This window comes from Amaranthus tricolor, chromosome 1 (genome assembly GCF_026212465.1).
Source record: "Amaranthus tricolor cultivar Red isolate AtriRed21 chromosome 1, ASM2621246v1, whole genome shotgun sequence".
NCBI classification, from domain to species: Eukaryota; Viridiplantae; Streptophyta; class Magnoliopsida; order Caryophyllales; family Amaranthaceae; genus Amaranthus; species Amaranthus tricolor.
In genome coordinates, this window is record NC_080047.1 from 21047797 (window position 1) to 21065070 (window position 17274).

Consider the following 17274-nt stretch of genomic DNA (forward strand, 5'->3'; position numbering starts at 1 on the left):
TACCTGTGAAGCAATTATTTATAGCAGAGGTAAACGTATGTCTTTAATCTGTATGTGCTTTATTTCACCCCCTAACGATACTTCTACGAGTAAGATTTTAATAAGCAAACTTAAGTCTCATTGAGAAGTAACTGCTTAGCTACATTGATGATCTAAGTTATTATGTGGTGTTTGGCATAATTACTTGTCTTTGACACTTTTATCTTATTTTGGTATAAATAGATACTAAGTAAATTAGATGGTTGAAACATCTTTTTGTTATTTATTACTCAAATAGCATACTGAGAATCAGCCGTTCAAACCAGCTAATTTTATCAACAACAATCATCTATTGCTTGCTAAACACGCTTACAATATTGCAAGTCATTGCTCATAACTGAATTATGTGCCACATCATCTTGGAGATACTTCACCAAACATCTCAATTGTCACAACTCAATAATAAAAACTGTTAGTAAATGATATAAATCACAGTTTCTCATAAAAAAAAAGGCCTTTTATTATCACATATTTGATAGATACTTATATTTAGCTACATCGAATCATAAAACACCTAAATGCACAACAATCATCCCTCACTTTCTCTCCAGTTTCTAATAATACAACAAATAAAAGCCGCCAAAAAAGCTGACCTTTGAACGCAAACTAATAAACCGACAATCCCCTGCTCACTGCTCCATTTCCGAGCACTGGCACAGCAACAGGCGCGACTCTATAGTCGAACACATTGAGCTTCTTAAGTAGTGTGTTGATGAGATCACCTGCAGCATATCCAACACCGAAGACAATGAATCCCATACATATGTAATAGAAGACTGTTTGAAAGTACTTTGGAGGCCTTCGGACATGCGCCTTCCCTACAGAAAGGATTGCTATGCAAACAAGTGAAGCAGCTGCAAGTGTTGTGAGCTTATAATTCTTGTTATCGCTTTTGCTGAAGGAAAAACCATAGATGATAGGAGATATTAGACCAAAAACAACATAGGATAACATGGCAACAACTGCATGCAGCACAAAGTTTTCTGGCCTCCCAAGCTGTTGTTCATAACGCTCCAATGCATGCTCATGTTTTAGCACCCTTATCTGTAAGGTGAATGTAACGTAAATTTATGATTCATGACCCGTGAGATGCAAAACTTTTGCAAGGGGTTGATTTAGAAATATTTTTTCACTAGAGCTCCTTTGATAGTTACTAAGGGCCAATCGAAAGCGGTCTCTTTGTTTCAATAGGTGTAAGCCACTCAATAGCATTGGTTAATGAAATGTTATTATAAGTATGAATATTCTTTAGTCTATTCTGCATTGATGGCTTTGATTCCTTGATTCTTAACGATTAGAGCAAGCGCCAAATCAACCTCATGTGGAGGGACTTCAGGATACACTTCGGGATACCATGATGACAGTGCAACGAAGAACAAAAGCGAAGCAGCAAGGTATGAGGTAAGCCGCTCGACTGGTCAAGCATAAATGGATCGGTCGAGCCAAGCAGCAAACCAAACCAGTGGCTACTAGAGTCTCGCTCGATAGGTCGAGCAAGAGGCACTCGGTCGAGCGGTGTTCAGCATCAGTTTTTTGCGACATTCTGTTTTGCGGGCTGTTTTCCTTGGGCTTCAAGGGTTTGGTCTTAGGGCTTTTAATATGTGCTAGGCTATATAAGAGATGCTTAGAACATTACTAGGAGTAAGAGGTGAGGCAAATACACTAGAGAAACTAGGGCATCGGCCATTAGAGTATTCTCCTTGTATTAGTGCCATTTGTGGAGTTTCACCATTAAAGGTTAAACCTTTATGGGTTAAGAGTGAGCTCTTAACTAGCATAAGTTGAGTCATTAGTGTAATGTTGATTATATTAATGATAACATACTTTTTTTGGGGGGAGGTATCATTTGATACCTCATACACACATTGTTGCTTGTTGTTTGATTTTCTTTTGTTTATGCTCTGTTTTTCACTCGTCTTCTACATCGGTTTCTACCATTTTGAGGGTCCTAGTCATTCTCTTTTATTAACTTTTTTCATATTAGTACTAACATTTTACAACCCTTTTGGTAGTCGATATTAAATAGTAGAAATGGTAATGAAAATTTAGTGTAGTTTTGAAAGGAAAATTTCTTGAAAAGTTTGATTCTCATGCTTGTTTTTACTTCAATCATCACATTTTCTTCAAAAAAGGTTCATTGAAATTCATTATCATTTAAGAATGTGATATTAGATGATAATGGTAAATTGTGAATAAAAAAACATTTTTATGATTAAAGCATCAATACCACAGAATTGACATGATACATTTTTTGAAACTTACATTTCACCATTCTCATTATTAACATTTAGTACCAACAATTAAACGAGTTATCAGTGTTTTCAAGCTCTAACATATTCCAACCAAGGATATCTAGTATTGGTAAATATATCTATCACAAATTCTAACAAAAGTTGATTGAAAGAATTCTCAAGCATAATTATCTAACCTCTAGAAACCAAAATTTTGGCACCCTAATCTAAATCATTTTCTTAAAAACAATCTTGAAGTTTAGGTTATTTATAAATTAGCTGCAAAGTCGATATTTACGAGTTATAACCACTACAGACCAAAAAGCATAAGCATAGTAACTATCTCAACAAATTCTGATCAAAATCACCTCGTAATCTCTACAATGACATTTAACCAAACGACTTTACCTTACACCCTCAACCCAACCTAGTTAATCTAACGCATCTTCTCATTTTCTCTCATCTAACACATCTACAACAATGACTTTCTTGAAGCTTCAACAATTCTTTAAGCCCATCAATGGCATTGATTTACAATTAGAATTGCTAGTGTGGAAACTAAAACGGGATTCTAGTATATTAAATTATATAAATTTGGAATGCTCCATAAATATGATTTGTATCGATTTTTTAAATGTAGTGGTTCATACATAAAGAAAAGAATTATGTGACACAATCTTAATTTGTCTAATTTTTCGATTGTGAGGAGAACCAAATGAATTGGAGTTTCGATTTGTGAGGGAGAGAAAGAGGAGAGAGATTGATGGGTTTAAAGACATTGTAGAAGATTCAACGTCGGAGATGGTTTAGATAGAAGAGAATGAGAAGATGGGCTAGGTTGGCTTTAGTGTTAAAAGGTAAAGTGGTTTGGTCAAAAATCATTTCAGAGTTTAGCAAGTCATTTTATTTTCTATCACCAGAATCCGGTGAGCTAGCACATTGATTTGTAGTGGCTATTACTTGTAATAATGAACTTTGCGGCTAACTAATACATAAGTTATAAACTTCAAAGCTGTTTTAAATAAATGATTCTCCTGATTCATATCTATAAATTTTATCATGGGTTGAAGAGTTGGTGGAGGGAGAATTTGGAATATAGAAAAAAAATAAGTTGAAATGTTACTGATATTAAGCTGAAATGCCACTTACATTATGAAAAAGAACAATTAATCCTCCAAAAACGTTTGCTAGCCCCAAAGCTACAATATTTACTGCAACACAAATAAGGCAACATTGTGCAAGTTACAAAGCATCCAACAGCACGGATTGAATAATCTAATGATTATGTGTGTAAAGTTACCAGCATTATAATGCAATCAAAGACTTGTTGAATCTTAGGAAACTCACATGTGGTGGCATCTCCACCGGCTGCTGAGGTAATAACACTTAAGCTGATGATGCATTCCAAGAGACCTCCATATACAATAGCTTTTAATATGTCCACACCAATTCCAGGTATCGGAGGTTCATGTAAATGTTGAATTAGTGGTTCCTCAACGTCAACTAAAGGCCTTGATCCAGATGCAGATACACCAGGTTGCATATCTGAAGGCTGAGGCTTAGGTGGATCAGGCATTTCTACGATCACATCTCCTGTATTATTTTTACATTTTGAGTCAATGGTATTGGTGACAAAAACCTTTTTTCCAATTGGAAAGGACTTCAGGTCTATTCCCCCCAACATATTTTCAGTTCAATTATGTTTTCTTTAGTTTTATTCCATACATCACTTTGACTCTCATATTTTCACTACCCCACAAGTTTAGTCTGATTTTGTTCTAATAAGTCAAAGTTCAAAGTTCACTTCAGTTTCATCAGTTGTAAAGAACATGATCTCAATCCAGCTAGCCCACAGTCCCCAAGAGGAAACATACAGAATAAAGAAATAAAGACGGAATCTTAGATTTAGAATGAAAAATGAGAGATACCTTTTGGAGGAGTCGAAGGAGGTTCTGGCAGATCGAGCTGTGATGGAATGTCTCCATTATTACGTACACAAGCAGAAAAACAGCCTCTTAATAGTTTATATATAAAAACTGAACCGTGCAGCTTTTTTATTTAGAGCCGAGAGATACCTTCACCAGAAATTCTGGGATTTACAGGCTTACGTACTATGAGTTGTCCTACGGAATTACAGATATAAATACATTAATCTTTTATTTTCTACTTATTCACTTAGAGATAAAGAGGAAGTCCAAAGGAATAGAGAAGGTATGAGGCTATACCGGGTTCATCTTTTATAGGAAGTTGTGAAATAGGATATTCTGTTGTATCTGAATCAGAACAAACAGAAGCCTAATGAGTCTCTGAACCACAGCTGGAGAATTGATTATTTACGTGAATATAGAGATGAAATTTGGCGGAAGAGAGCAATGGGCTACCTTTAGATGGTGCAGTAGAAAGATCACTCTCATAGTTTTGGATTCTTGTACCTGCATAGTTGAAATTAGAGGTGATAAGTCTCCAAAGTACACATTTCCAAAAATCATTCATGTATATAGTAAACTAATTCGCAGCTGATAAAAAATTAAAAATTGGGCAGGAATGAGCATGGAAAAGATATGTACCGTCTTCATTTGTTGGTGGAGGATCGGTATCTAGAGAGGATATTGGCTCGTCTGCATAGTATAGAATTGTCAGAAAATACAGTTTGACTTTTAAACCCTAGATACAGCATTTAGTCTTGATGCTGTCTGTAAAATCAATTCGAAAACTAGAATTGGTTTTACAGTTGAGAATTTTGGATTATAAAAAAGAAGGATGTTGATAGCTCCAAATTTTAATACATCTGGGAACTTCATGCTTCATACAGAAGAAACAATGATAGAATCCTATCTAAAAGGCTTTCTGCTTATTGACACAATTTACTTGTTTGAGGTTCTTAGAGCAAGGAAAATGATTTGTAAATGACACTCAACCTGGCTTCTTTGGAGACTTTTGGTTAGCTTCACCCATGTCAGGAAGCAGAATGGAAAACATGTTCCCATCAGTAAAAAGGTCATTAACTCCACATAGAAAAGGGTCAAGCCCAAACATAGCAAGTTACTACGACGTGCTCAAGTGTTGTGAGTGAGCGCTTAGCACAAGATAGCGAAAAAGAAGTACCCCCTTTAGATGTTACAATAGAAAACAAATTGTGTGTTAACATCTTTTTACAAAAACTTTGTAATGCTGATTGATTAGAGAGGATAAGAAGATCTTAAACAATAATGTCATGCCTGCCTTAATATAAAATAGCAATGATAACCTATAGCTCAAATAGATCATATAATTGACCACATAAAAGGGAGGGGGGAATTAATGACAGGTTGTTATGATATAAACAGAAAGGGAACCAATTTAAGACGGTTACAATTAGAAAGTGTATAATAGGAATTAGGATTAACTAAATGAGTACTTGACTAAGGCATGATAAGAGGAAGAAGATGAAGTCATGAAGTTCTTTTGCACACAGAAACAGGAAAAACTGTACTATACTGCTGAACCTGTATAGTACAATTAGGAAAACATCAGCAACCTATATGTTTGTCTTTAGATCCATTGAGCAGAATTATGCTAATTTATAGTGATGACAATTTCTATATATGCAGAAATAGGTTTTGATTCATGTAGGGACTTTTCTTTTGAAAATGAATTGATTCCCCGATGGAGGTTTAAGGCTTAAGCAATTTCATGTGACCACGTCACTAATAAATTCAGAGGGTGATTGGAGATTTAATTAAGTGATGAAAGTGTTTCCAACTTGCTTTTGGGAGGGAGAAGGTTGGTGAAACTGTCACATCTTACGAAAATACCTTCCTCAAAAGAAAATGATGTGCCTTATTTAAAGTACGAAAAATACACATTAGTAATCCAATCTATAGTCTATTGAATCCACCTTTCAATAATTCTTGAAGAATGTCACATATTGCATGTGTCCACCGAATATATACTCAAATTACCTTTAACCAATCAAACAAGTAGCAACCTTATATTTAAATTTTTTTTTCCTTTTATCCCCACAATATATGCTTGAATGAATCGGTAAACTTCTTCCATATTCTCCACAAATTTTCGAATCTCAATTACTACCCATACTTTTGCATTATCTATTATTACCCATAACTTATCCTTCCATATTCTCCGATCACCATTACTGTCACATTTTACGATTTTGTTGGTGTTCTTTTTCTCCGATCTATATTATTGCTCAAAACTTCTAAGTGTCAAGTCATGCTTTCGCTCAAAAAGTCATTTATCTCCATAACTTTTTCATTTCCATTAGCCTTATAATTAGACATTGAAATATTGCACAAGACTCTTTCAGATGTTCTGAAGAGGCAAAACTTGAACTGAGCAATAATATTGTACTAAACATATTTTCAACAAAACTTAAACACATTAGCACTATATAAGTTTACCCATTTAGTTGCGTAGAACTAGTTCAAAACAAAAAAGATATCATAGCTATAAAAAATCATCACTTTTAAAAATCATAAGCTTTTTCATTTAGAGTAATGAAATACACGATCAAACCTAGTTTAGTCACATCATTTCAATTAAAAATGTTCTGGTAGATTCAAGTAGAAAGAAAATATAAAATAGAAAGAAAAATCGACCTCTTATTAACATATATCATAGGGCCAATCTCCAAAATTTTTCGAATTTCCATTATAAACCCACTTATTTACATGTTATATGTAGATTTCGAAGAGGCATCCAAAAATTGAATGAGAGCTAGATGTTATAAGTTCATACTATGATCCTGAACTTCACAAAATGGAGGTCCAAGAAGAAATATTGTGTCATTTCCTTTTACTGTTACATTTTTCATTGCAGGAATACAAAGGGGTCTAACCGCCCCGAAAAATTTTAAGTCGTTATATAAAACCAAAAATATTAACTAATCACTATAAAAAAATATGGCCTAATGGTTAAGAGTACTATTTCTCAACTAGACTAGAGATTGAGTATTCAGATCTTGGACAATCTAACTTTTAGTTTGGATAATGACTCTGGCTTCCTCTAACTTAACAGTTAAGACCCAATTTCTGCCACTAACTTTTTAATGACCCCAAACAATGGCGATTTGAGGTATATCTTGAGAAAAAGATATTGCTTGATCGCATAAAGTTCTACCAAAATTCTCTTTGTTAGGAAACACTTCAACCAGTTTGGAAAGAAATACATCACCACTATCAACAAGATACAAGCACGGTAGTCTACATTGTGTAGCAATTTCTAGTGCCCTCAAGTATTTCTTCAATGTTTCCCAAGGTCCAACTCGATGAATGATTATAAAAAAAATTGATTTTCTGTGTGATAACTTGAGTGTTGATTTGGGACTTTGTTATGTGTTGACCTAGGAGCTCAAGGAACCTATTTCTTCCTAGATGCGTTCGAAGAAATAATGGTTAAAACTTTTAGCAAACAGCTTTCTAAAATATCCAAAACAGCTCAAAAACATATCCTTACAACTAGAACTCTCTAAAGCTATATCTTATCCCATCTCGTTAAAAATCAATAAGATTCACTAGTTAACTTAATGTGCAACTAATTTTCTTGATGAATGTGTAATTCGCCAAAAATGGTTCAAAAATAGCCCAAACCCGACCATAGTTCAGTTTTTTCAATTCGAAATCTACTTGGATATAGCGAATTATGTGATATGGGATGCTTATAAAGAATTCATCACTCCAAATGAAGAAGAATATAATACATTTTAAAAGGATAAAGAATTTTGAAAAAATGAAGTTTAAATGGTTAAATTGGCGTTAAATGGAAGATGGTGTTAACAACTGCTTTTTCACCTATGCTTACCAGTTACCAAGTTGGATAACATTTTCAATGGGCACATGCAATCATCGAATAAAAACTCTCCCGTTAAGTTATGTAACGCCCTTATGTAACTTGTTTGAGAGTTGCATAACGTGTAATGCCCATTATTTTACCATTATAACGACATTTCACCGCTACAGCCTTACTTGTCTCCCGGTTGAAATTTCTTCAATACCCATTAAATTTAATTATTACGATCGCTTAAATTATAGATGCAGAAATGTGGTTTCAATGTTACCTTTGTCAGATGCTGCATGAGTTTGCTGCTCTGACGGTAACTTGGTTTCTGCATCGTTGATGGAACACAACACCAAACTAAAGATGTGAGTGATAAGAAGAATTTGGTTGCAATAATAGTGTATACCTGAGTCAAGTACTGTAGCAGATTGAATAGGATGTACTGGGAACTCTACATCATCACAGAACAAAACCACAAGTCTTTCACTAAGCTGAACCTAATTTTTGAGTAGGACAAAGGAAAAGTGGAAGTTTGCATTGATAGAACATAAAATATTACCATCAGATGGTGTAAAAGGAAATTTCATGTCATCAGTTGGAAGTTTGGTACCTGCACCACAATATGTAACAGTTATATACACAAGCAGTTGTTTCTTCAACCCACTCAATTATGCTAATTTGGAATAAGAGTTTTCATTCAAATTTGGGTGCTATCTTGCCCGCATACATAGAAACTTTCGAATGAAAAAGTCCTAAATAGCAAAAAAGGACTCATCAGCTTTCCTTCAAATACATAGTATATTTGATTATTTTTGATCGAAAATTATTCCATACTTCTACTGACATACTAACTTATTTAAAGGTTGTGTTATTCAAATGATGTACCTGTTCTTGGTGCGTTATTGACGCTCTCAGTAGGCTGACAAAGGGTCAGGATCCACAGTGGAATATTATTCTCTGCGGCTTCCGAAAAAGGTATATTAGATCTTGAACTAGAAGTTACTCGAGTACAAATACAGCTTTGATATCAAAAATAGCTATTGGAGGGTGAGCCAGGAAGAGATGTAGGCATAGAGATATATAGAAGTATATGTTTACCTTTTTCGGGCCTTACAGGATCAAGAGGTACTGGTTGGGATGAGATATCTGCATTTTATAGGAAGGATAATGATAAGTCTTCAAACAATTTATGGCTAAAATCTTTGTCCTTCAAGTGACAAGAATGAGATAGTACCATCAACAGGTCCTCTAGAAGTTGGTAAATCTACATAATCACGGAAAAGGGGAAATTAGTCTCTTTATAACATTCAATATGATAACTTTAGACTCAATCTGATATTTACAGCAAAAAAAAGTGAAAGAGGAGAGAGGGCTTACCAGAATCAAGTGACACAGTAGGTTGATATTCAGGAGGTAATGGTGTATGTGTATCTGCATCACATCAAGTATATAGATTGATAAGTAAGACTACAACTCCCAGATGAAAGCTGTTTATACTACTGAATGGGTATTGGCTTTCACTGCTAAAAACTAACACCATGAGATGAAATTTACATTGAGACGGAGATGAAGCAAGTTGACCTTTTTCGGGCAGAGCATCTGTAGCTGCATTGTAAACAACAAAATAGTGAGCATTTTAAAATTTTGATTCCAGGATCCTGATACCCTGCTTGGGGAGGGTGGGGCGTTAGGTATCTAAGGTTACAACAAGATGGAATTTACCATGAGATGGTTGCGAAGGAAATTCGCTTTGTTGAGGCAAAACATCTATATCAAAATAGTAAGTTATCAGGTTCTTAAAAATCAAAATCTGTTATATCAAGAACTGGTAGCCACTGATTTGAAATCTAGAAAGCAAAAAATCGATACCCTTCTCTGGTATTGGTGGAGATTTTGGCCCTGGCTTTGACACTGTCTCGTATACGTAATATAGTAAAGTTAGAAAAGAAAAGACAGATAAAAAGAGCATAATATTCAACAATGATGCACTGATTTATGCTAGTCATGTATTAACACCATTTATCATACAAAGTCACATATCAAATTCTTTCCTCATAGTTGAAGGTCTACTTAATATCATACCTGGCTTTTCCGCATGGTAAGGTTGACAGCAAGTCAAAATCCACAAAGGAAAAGCTGTGCCTGCCAGCAGGATGGATTGAGGTTAAAAATTATTCAACGAGGAGCATATTCATATCATAAGCCAAGTTTGCACTAGAAGAAGAAAAGGAAGATATTTTTTTGATCTCGTGTAGCAAAGATACCTTTTTCATCATCTCTTCCTGTTGCATCTATGTATCCAGCTGAAGGCACATCTGTGATTCCATTGAACAAGTGTTAAAAATGGAAATCAGTTTATCCTACTAGTGCTACTAATTTCAGTTTTTATTCGTTCCTTACATCAGAACCTCATCTTTAGGCAAGCTGTTTAGATTCGATGATGGCACATCATCAATAGGGTTAAATTCCTAGTGTTGATTACCTCAATTATGGGTAAAAAACATCATTCTCATTTTTAAAAATAGCATTGTGGATCTAACTCCTAGTTCGACTGACCATGAAACTATGGATTTAGTATAATATTGCCGTGGTGACCTTGAGTGTCTAGTAATTCAACTAAACTATAAATATGGTAAAGAACAAGCAGAATAATTCTGTAAATAAATCCCAGATGATGAATACTATATCGAAATTTGACGTCATTGCGGCATTGAGTACTGCTACAAGTTCAAGCAAAATCAAGACTACTTAATTGGCAATTTCGGACCTAATTGAATTTTTGTATCAGAAGGAGATACTACCTGAATGCTGAGTAACAGTTAATTTAGGTTTGAATCTCCAGCATAGAAAACCGTTCCCTATAAAGTTTCATAGTGGTTAGAACTCAGGCAGCATCTTGAAAGTGAGAGAATGAAACTCCTACCTTTAGAAATGAAAATGCTGAAACATGAAAAGCACGAAATCGCTTCAAGACGTGACTCAGAATCTCTTTCCCGCCGTTCATTTTGAAGAGTTTCACTAACGGGCATTCTTTCAACAGGATTAGAAACTTCATCAGGATGCATTGGAGTCATTTGACCAGGATTTACCTCAGGAGGTACATCTTTAGAAATTTCCCTAATTTTTCTCTTTCGTCTTTTCAGAATGACCCTGTCAGTAATACATTTATTACAATTAGGGCAATACATATCATGAGTTTTTTGCTCCTTCATCACTCTCTCTACATCAAATTCTTCTCCTTCCGGTTCATCTTCCTGAGAATTTTCGGATTGAAAGATTTCCCTTTGGCCACTTACTATAAGAATTTTGTTCACTACGTTTTCACCATTATATTTCTCAGATAATGCGCCATTGACTCCATTAGATCTCTCATTTAACAAGCTATCCACATATTTGAGGCCAGCAGAAGTTTCTGAGCTTTTGCAGAAACCTGAAGTAATAGGCTCAATTTCTGCTTCCTCATCTCTTCCGTCATTCTCTGGAAGAGAAAACTCAACAACATCTACTTTATTTTGTTTAAAAGTAAATCCATTGCTGTCTGCAGTCAATAGGGAATCACATCTTATCACAACAGAAGCATAATTAATGTTTTTCCTACATTACAATGCAAGATGAAGACTATAAGACAAATACTATATACCGCCCCCAGGAGGTCCATTAGAAGCTAAAATCAAAATATAAAGAACTAACCGAACATTTACACTATATTTGGATAGAAGGAAACAAATGATTGTATTTCTCTCATTTGGATACCAATAGGGGAAGAGATAGAAATGGTCACAAGGGAACTAGAAACAAAAATCCCTTCACATTATAAAAAAATAAACCTTTCCGAAATTGAAAAGATTTTAAACGAAAACACACCTATCTTTCCTCCCCTTCCTTTTCCTTCCCCTCCCTCTTCTTGATTTTGCCATAAATTTCTAAGTTAATAGTATATTCGTTTGGGCACATGAGTTTTCGCACACTATCTAATACACTGATTCAATCCTTAATATCTCTAAATGCCACTTAGTTGACCACTTGAGTAACAAACTCGCAAATATTATTAAATTTGGAAACTTTATTGACTGAGAAAACTGTGTTGAAGTCATTCAATTTACAACTCTCTAAAGCTTAAAGTTTTCAAGGAGGACTTCATGAAACTTATTACCAAAAATAATCAGCAATACACCAAAATATTGAAAGCACTAATAATCAATAACACCAATGGTAACAGTCAACAAATTCACATTATCACTTACAATTCTCACCTGTAAAATCAAGATATTCAAAGTTGACAAAAAGGTGAAATCTTTGATACTGCTTATTGTTCAAAAAAGACCAAAGAAAAGAAATTTGAGTAGAATTTCTTTGCTTATTTAGAATGTTTCAATTTTATTTCTTAAAACCATTCAATGGACGAGAGGACTTTAAAACAAAGAGTTTAAAACAAAGAGTTTATATACAAATAGTATTAGTTGGACTATTTAACCTATATAATAAGTATCAAAACCGTCTCAGGTAAGAATTTGCGTTAAAAAAAAGGAAAAATGAAATCAAAACAAGGTCCATAAAATGATTTGAGTTGCATAGTATTAAACAAAAAAAAAAAGAAAAAAAGAGTGGGTCTACCTCCATCCTGAATTACATAGATGGGCTCCTCATAGTTAACCTCGTCTTGTTGCTGATCCTGAGCTTGTTGAGTAACAGATCTATCCTCAATAATTGCAAGATTTTCAGCATTTGTAAGAGTAAGAGTAGTATGAGTAGTAACATTTGTATTGGTGTCCATACTCACAGATCGAATAGTGAAAACTATTGACAGTATTTGGAGTGTGAGATTGAAAAGATCTCCTCTTTCATTGCAAGTCTTCTACACAAATCACTTCTGCTTCGTCTCTATCAAATGGGACCTCCATCATACTTCATACTTCATACTTCATACTTCCTCTCTTGCACTGTTAATTCATTACTCTTAATTTATAATTAATTTTTAATTTATAAATTTATAAGTTAAACGTAATCAATTTAAATTTTTTTTTATTCGTACCACTGTAAAGAAGTATCGTACAAGTAAGTATCTTTCAAGGCCATCTCATATAATATCAACGATTGAAAATGGAGTATGATAATATTCTTTTACACTCATCATTTTTCATTTATACAGGAATGTAATGTTGCTCTCGGGCTCAGTAGCATTTTTAATTTTTTTTACTAACACGATATATCAAAGGAAAAATTATTGAGAATAATCCCTACTTTTTACGTTTTCTTGTGAATAATTCCTATTTTTTATTATTCATAAACAATTCGAACTTTTCACTTTAATTGCTCACAACACCTACACCGAAATTGTGACCGACTATAACAGGTCAAAAAGCTGAGTTTAATATCTTCACCAAAATAATCATCTTCAACATTCAATTTCATGCCAATTTGAATTACATCCCAATTCATTTCACCCCAAAATTCTAGGGTTCATCATAAAACCCTCAGTTTGTATTTCCCCAATTCTAGGGTTCATCATTTCATCCCAAATTCAAAGAAGGAAGGTTAAATCTGGTTGTTTTTGTTGTTGTTCTTCATAAAAATGGTAAGTTGTTATTCTCATGGAGGTTTCGGTATTATTATTTGCGAATTTCTGGTTAAATGTGCGAATTTCTGCTATTTTAAATGCGCGAATTTCTGTTTAATTTTCGAATGTAATTCTCAAATTTTTTGAATTTATGTTGTTCTTCATCATAATTAAGAAATGGTGTTGTTCTTTTAGCCTTGTGTATGCTTGTGTATGCTTCTGTTCTTCATCATTATTTTCAAATTTGGGTTCATCATTTTTCGAATGAGAATTTATTTTTGCAAAAAAAAAAAAAGAAGAGAAAAAAACAAAATAAAGGGATAAACTGAATTTTCTATCTCCTAAATTTGGGTTTAACAATGAAGAAATGCAATAAGAAGGAGGAAGAAGATGGCAGCAATAAGAAGGAAGAGAACATGTTAGAAATGGCTCTATCACCTGCTGTAGCCGGTCACATTTTCGAAGGGGGTGCTGTGAGCAAATAAGGTGAAAAGTTCGGATTATTCATGAATAATAAAAAAAAAAGGGTCTCACTGGAAAACGTAAAAAGTAGGAATTATTCTCAACAATTTTTCCTTCCTATATCTAATCAGTATATCAGCTCATTTCGTCTATTTGAATCCAATGTCACTACTTTTGCTGATTCTAACTTTTGTTCCAAAAATTATGATCAAACTTGGGAGAAAATTAAATAAAAGTAAACTTTTTAGAAAAAATTCCAAATTAACACTCAAAAAATTTTAATTTCCAAAAGAATCGTTTTTACGTATAAACCTAAAGTCATGGTTTGTTCGATATTACTAACAACGACCAAACAAATATATATATTAGGGCTTGTTAGTATAAATTATTTCCCTTTGTGCTTGAAATGAAAAACTAATTCCCACATTACCGTCCACGTAGGATAGCTTTGAGGAATTTTTTTTTTTTAATATAACAGCTACATGAGGTAGCGGTTTTGTGTAGGGAACTGAAGTAAGTCACCAGATGAAATGGCGGTTTGTTAATTTAAAATTTTTTTTAAAAAAAATATATATATGTTAAGTAAACCGCCACGTGAAGTGGCGGTTTTGTAGAAGTACAAAACAGAATGTCAAGGTTGGTTCTTCATTCCATTATCCTCTTTGCTTCTTGCTTCTTGGTGTCAGTATTTTCTAAAAAAAAAAATTTCTCCACTCTCATTTACTTCAAATATACAATTCCTCTCATTCAACTAAATTAATCAACTACATTCTCATCCTTTCCTTGTGTAGTAGATCATTTTCATCCTCATTTAAGGTATGAATAAAACCCTAATTTTTTTCAATATGCAAATTGTTTTTTTGTTCATTATTGTTTTCAATTGTATAAGGCATTATGTCACTAAGAGGGACGGCTTATGTGTTATATCTGATCGTCATAAGGGAATTTTACATGCAATGAATAGAGTTGGAAAAGTTTGGGAAGAGCCATTTGCATTCCATCGGTTTTGTAAACGTCATCTAGCTTCGAACTTGCATAAGAAGTTCAAAAACATAGCAGTCAAAAACTTATTTGGAAAAGCTTCAGAACAGACAAAGATTCGGAAATATAATTTCTACATGAATCGCCTTAAAGAGTTTATGCGTATAACTACTTAGTAGATGGTTCTATTCCTGAGCGCCAATGGACTTTGATTCATGACGGTAGGCATCGATATGGAGTGAGAACAAAAAACATGTCTGAAGCGTTCAACAGCATTATGAAAGGGGCCAGGTCACTCCCAATTACTTCATTAGTTAGGATGACATTCTTCCTGGTAAACGAATACTTTGCCACAAGGAGGGATTTAGGAAGAAACAAGATTAGACAATGGACATGTGTATGCGAAGAAACCAACTGATACGATTGATAAGAATGCTGAAAAAGCACGCTTTCATGATGTTAGGATATATGACACAGTGCGTGGGATATTTGAGGTCACCACTGGTTGTGGCAACAGGATAGCAGGAAAAGGTGGAAAATCCTACATGGTTGACCTCACAGCAACATCATGCTCATGTCAGAAACCAACCATCTTCAAGTTACCGTGCTCACATGTTCTTACAGTATGTCGAGCTCGTAACATATCGTACGATGCTTTTGTGGACCCTTCATTTCGCACTACAAAATACGTATCGAGCTATAAGAAGACTTTCATGCCTGTTCCAGACATGTTCACCTACGATTCTTGGAACGGTCCTACAGTTGTCCAGATCCCTCAACGAAGCGTGGAAAGGGTCGTCCGCGATCAACTCGTATACGGAATGAAATGGATGCACCGTTGACGCATCCTCGTAACACGTGTAGCTTTTGTGGATTTAGTGGTCATAATAAGAAAACATGCCCTCGAAGGTCAACAAAGTATGTTTTTTTTTTTAATATTTTGTAATATCATGTTGATTCACCTAATATTTATATGATTTTTATAACACTTATGTATGTAACAGCGATCATGTCGATGCCGGGCCCAGTTGATCCATCAGTGCTTACGCTTCAGACAACACACGGGAGCATAGCTGCGTGGGAGGGCTCCACTGTCCAATTGGTTACTCATCCACCGGTGCGCAAAACAAAAGGGGCCGGGGGTTGTAGTGTAACAAACTTTGTATATTCTTATATGATTTGAACTTCTTGTATGACTTTTCATAATTAATTTTTTCAAATGAAGTTGGTTCGTAATTGATTATTATAGAATAGATTGTATTGAACTAGTTTAATGCATGTTGCGTTCACTATTTAAGGGAAATGAAATAAAAAAAATAAAAAAATAAAAATAAAACAAAGACCAAACCGCCACATGAGATGGTGGTTTGCCTTGAGCAAACTGCCACTTCATGTGGCGGTTTACTGCTTAAGGCAAACCGCCATCTCAAGTGGCGGTTTGGTCTAAAATAAAAAATAAAAAAAAATTCCACGTGGACGGTAATGTGGGAAATACTTTCCCACATAATGCAAAGTGGGAATTAATTTTTTTTAAGCAATACTATGGGAAAAGATTCTTAGAAAATAGATATTCATTGTTGATATTATTTTTATTTTTTTATCCTTTTAAAACTCATGACTTTGTCTATAAGTCATGATAATTTTTTTTTCTTTTCTTCGTTGTTAGTAACAATCATATGTTATTAAAATCGCGATGTTGATTTACGATTCTACGATCCAAAAACAAGCGAGTGATTTGAATTACGGGTAGAATTGTAAGTTGGTGGAATCTTACGATTCTAATTACAATAAAATTTATAGAGGTAGAATCATAACACGGTTCTGCGATCTTACGGTTTAGTGATCCGATTCTACAAATTATTCTTAATTTTTATTAATTTTTCTTATGTATCATCTTTTATTAATTTTTTTTCGATTCAACAATCTAACATCATAATTATTAAAAAATAAATTTCCTTATATGTATGAAGATTCAAAATAATTATTTATTATTTTTCCATTTCATTCTTAAAAATGAATTGAATGAAACTTTAATTCATAAACTTAAACTTATGAGATGAAAATAAATGACTGAATAGCAAATTTAGATTTATTATAGAATCTTACGATCCTACGATTCAATTCTACCTCTCAGAACGATTCTAATTAAAATCACGATTTAACAACTTTCCCAGCGAACAAATCTGACCTTAGGTTTAAACATGAAGATGATTACTTTGAGAGTTAAAA

At 34.0% G+C, this 17274-nt stretch overlaps 1 protein-coding gene across 13 annotated transcripts; it reads right to left on the reverse strand.

Annotated features, from left to right (window-relative positions):
• Positions 1 to 398: 398 nt before the first annotated feature.
• LOC130812716 (membrane protein of ER body-like protein) lies at positions 399 to 13111 on the reverse strand. Of its 13 annotated transcripts, none has more exons than XM_057678455.1 (23): positions 12660 to 13104; positions 10969 to 11583; positions 10847 to 10903; positions 10310 to 10360; positions 10128 to 10187; positions 9915 to 9956; positions 9768 to 9812; positions 9600 to 9650; positions 9423 to 9476; positions 9280 to 9309; positions 9144 to 9191; positions 8931 to 9008; positions 8605 to 8655; positions 8452 to 8496; positions 8326 to 8373; positions 4838 to 4888; positions 4652 to 4702; positions 4496 to 4543; positions 4346 to 4393; positions 4199 to 4249; positions 3618 to 3863; positions 3420 to 3481; positions 399 to 1083 (listed from the first exon to the last, which is right to left on the reverse strand). In XM_057678455.1, exons 1-23 carry the CDS (start codon positions 12817 to 12819, stop codon positions 646 to 648), a joined length of 2430 nt encoding a protein of 809 aa, XP_057534438.1. In that variant the 5' UTR covers positions 12820 to 13104; the 3' UTR covers positions 399 to 645. The 13 variants fall into 13 exon arrangements, with proteins under 13 accessions (XP_057534438.1, XP_057534515.1, XP_057535127.1 ...); XM_057678532.1 differs by having other exon boundaries at positions 8931 to 9002; positions 12660 to 13103; XM_057679144.1 differs by having other exon boundaries at positions 399 to 761; positions 8326 to 8496; positions 12660 to 13108.
• Positions 13112 to 17274: the final 4163 nt, after the last annotated feature.

Coding starts and splice junctions, on each gene's coding strand:
- LOC130812716 (XM_057678318.1), bottom strand. CDS start 12,819: ATGGACACCAATACAAATGTTACTACTCATACTACTCTTACTCTTACA. Junction 9,813..9,914: donor TCCACCAATACCAGAGAAGG/GTATCGATTTTT, acceptor ATTTTGATATAG/ATGTTTTGCCTCAACAAAGC. Junction 4,889..8,325: donor TCATGCAGCATCTGACAAAG/GTAACATTGAAA, acceptor TATACTATGCAG/ACGAGCCAATATCCTCTCTA.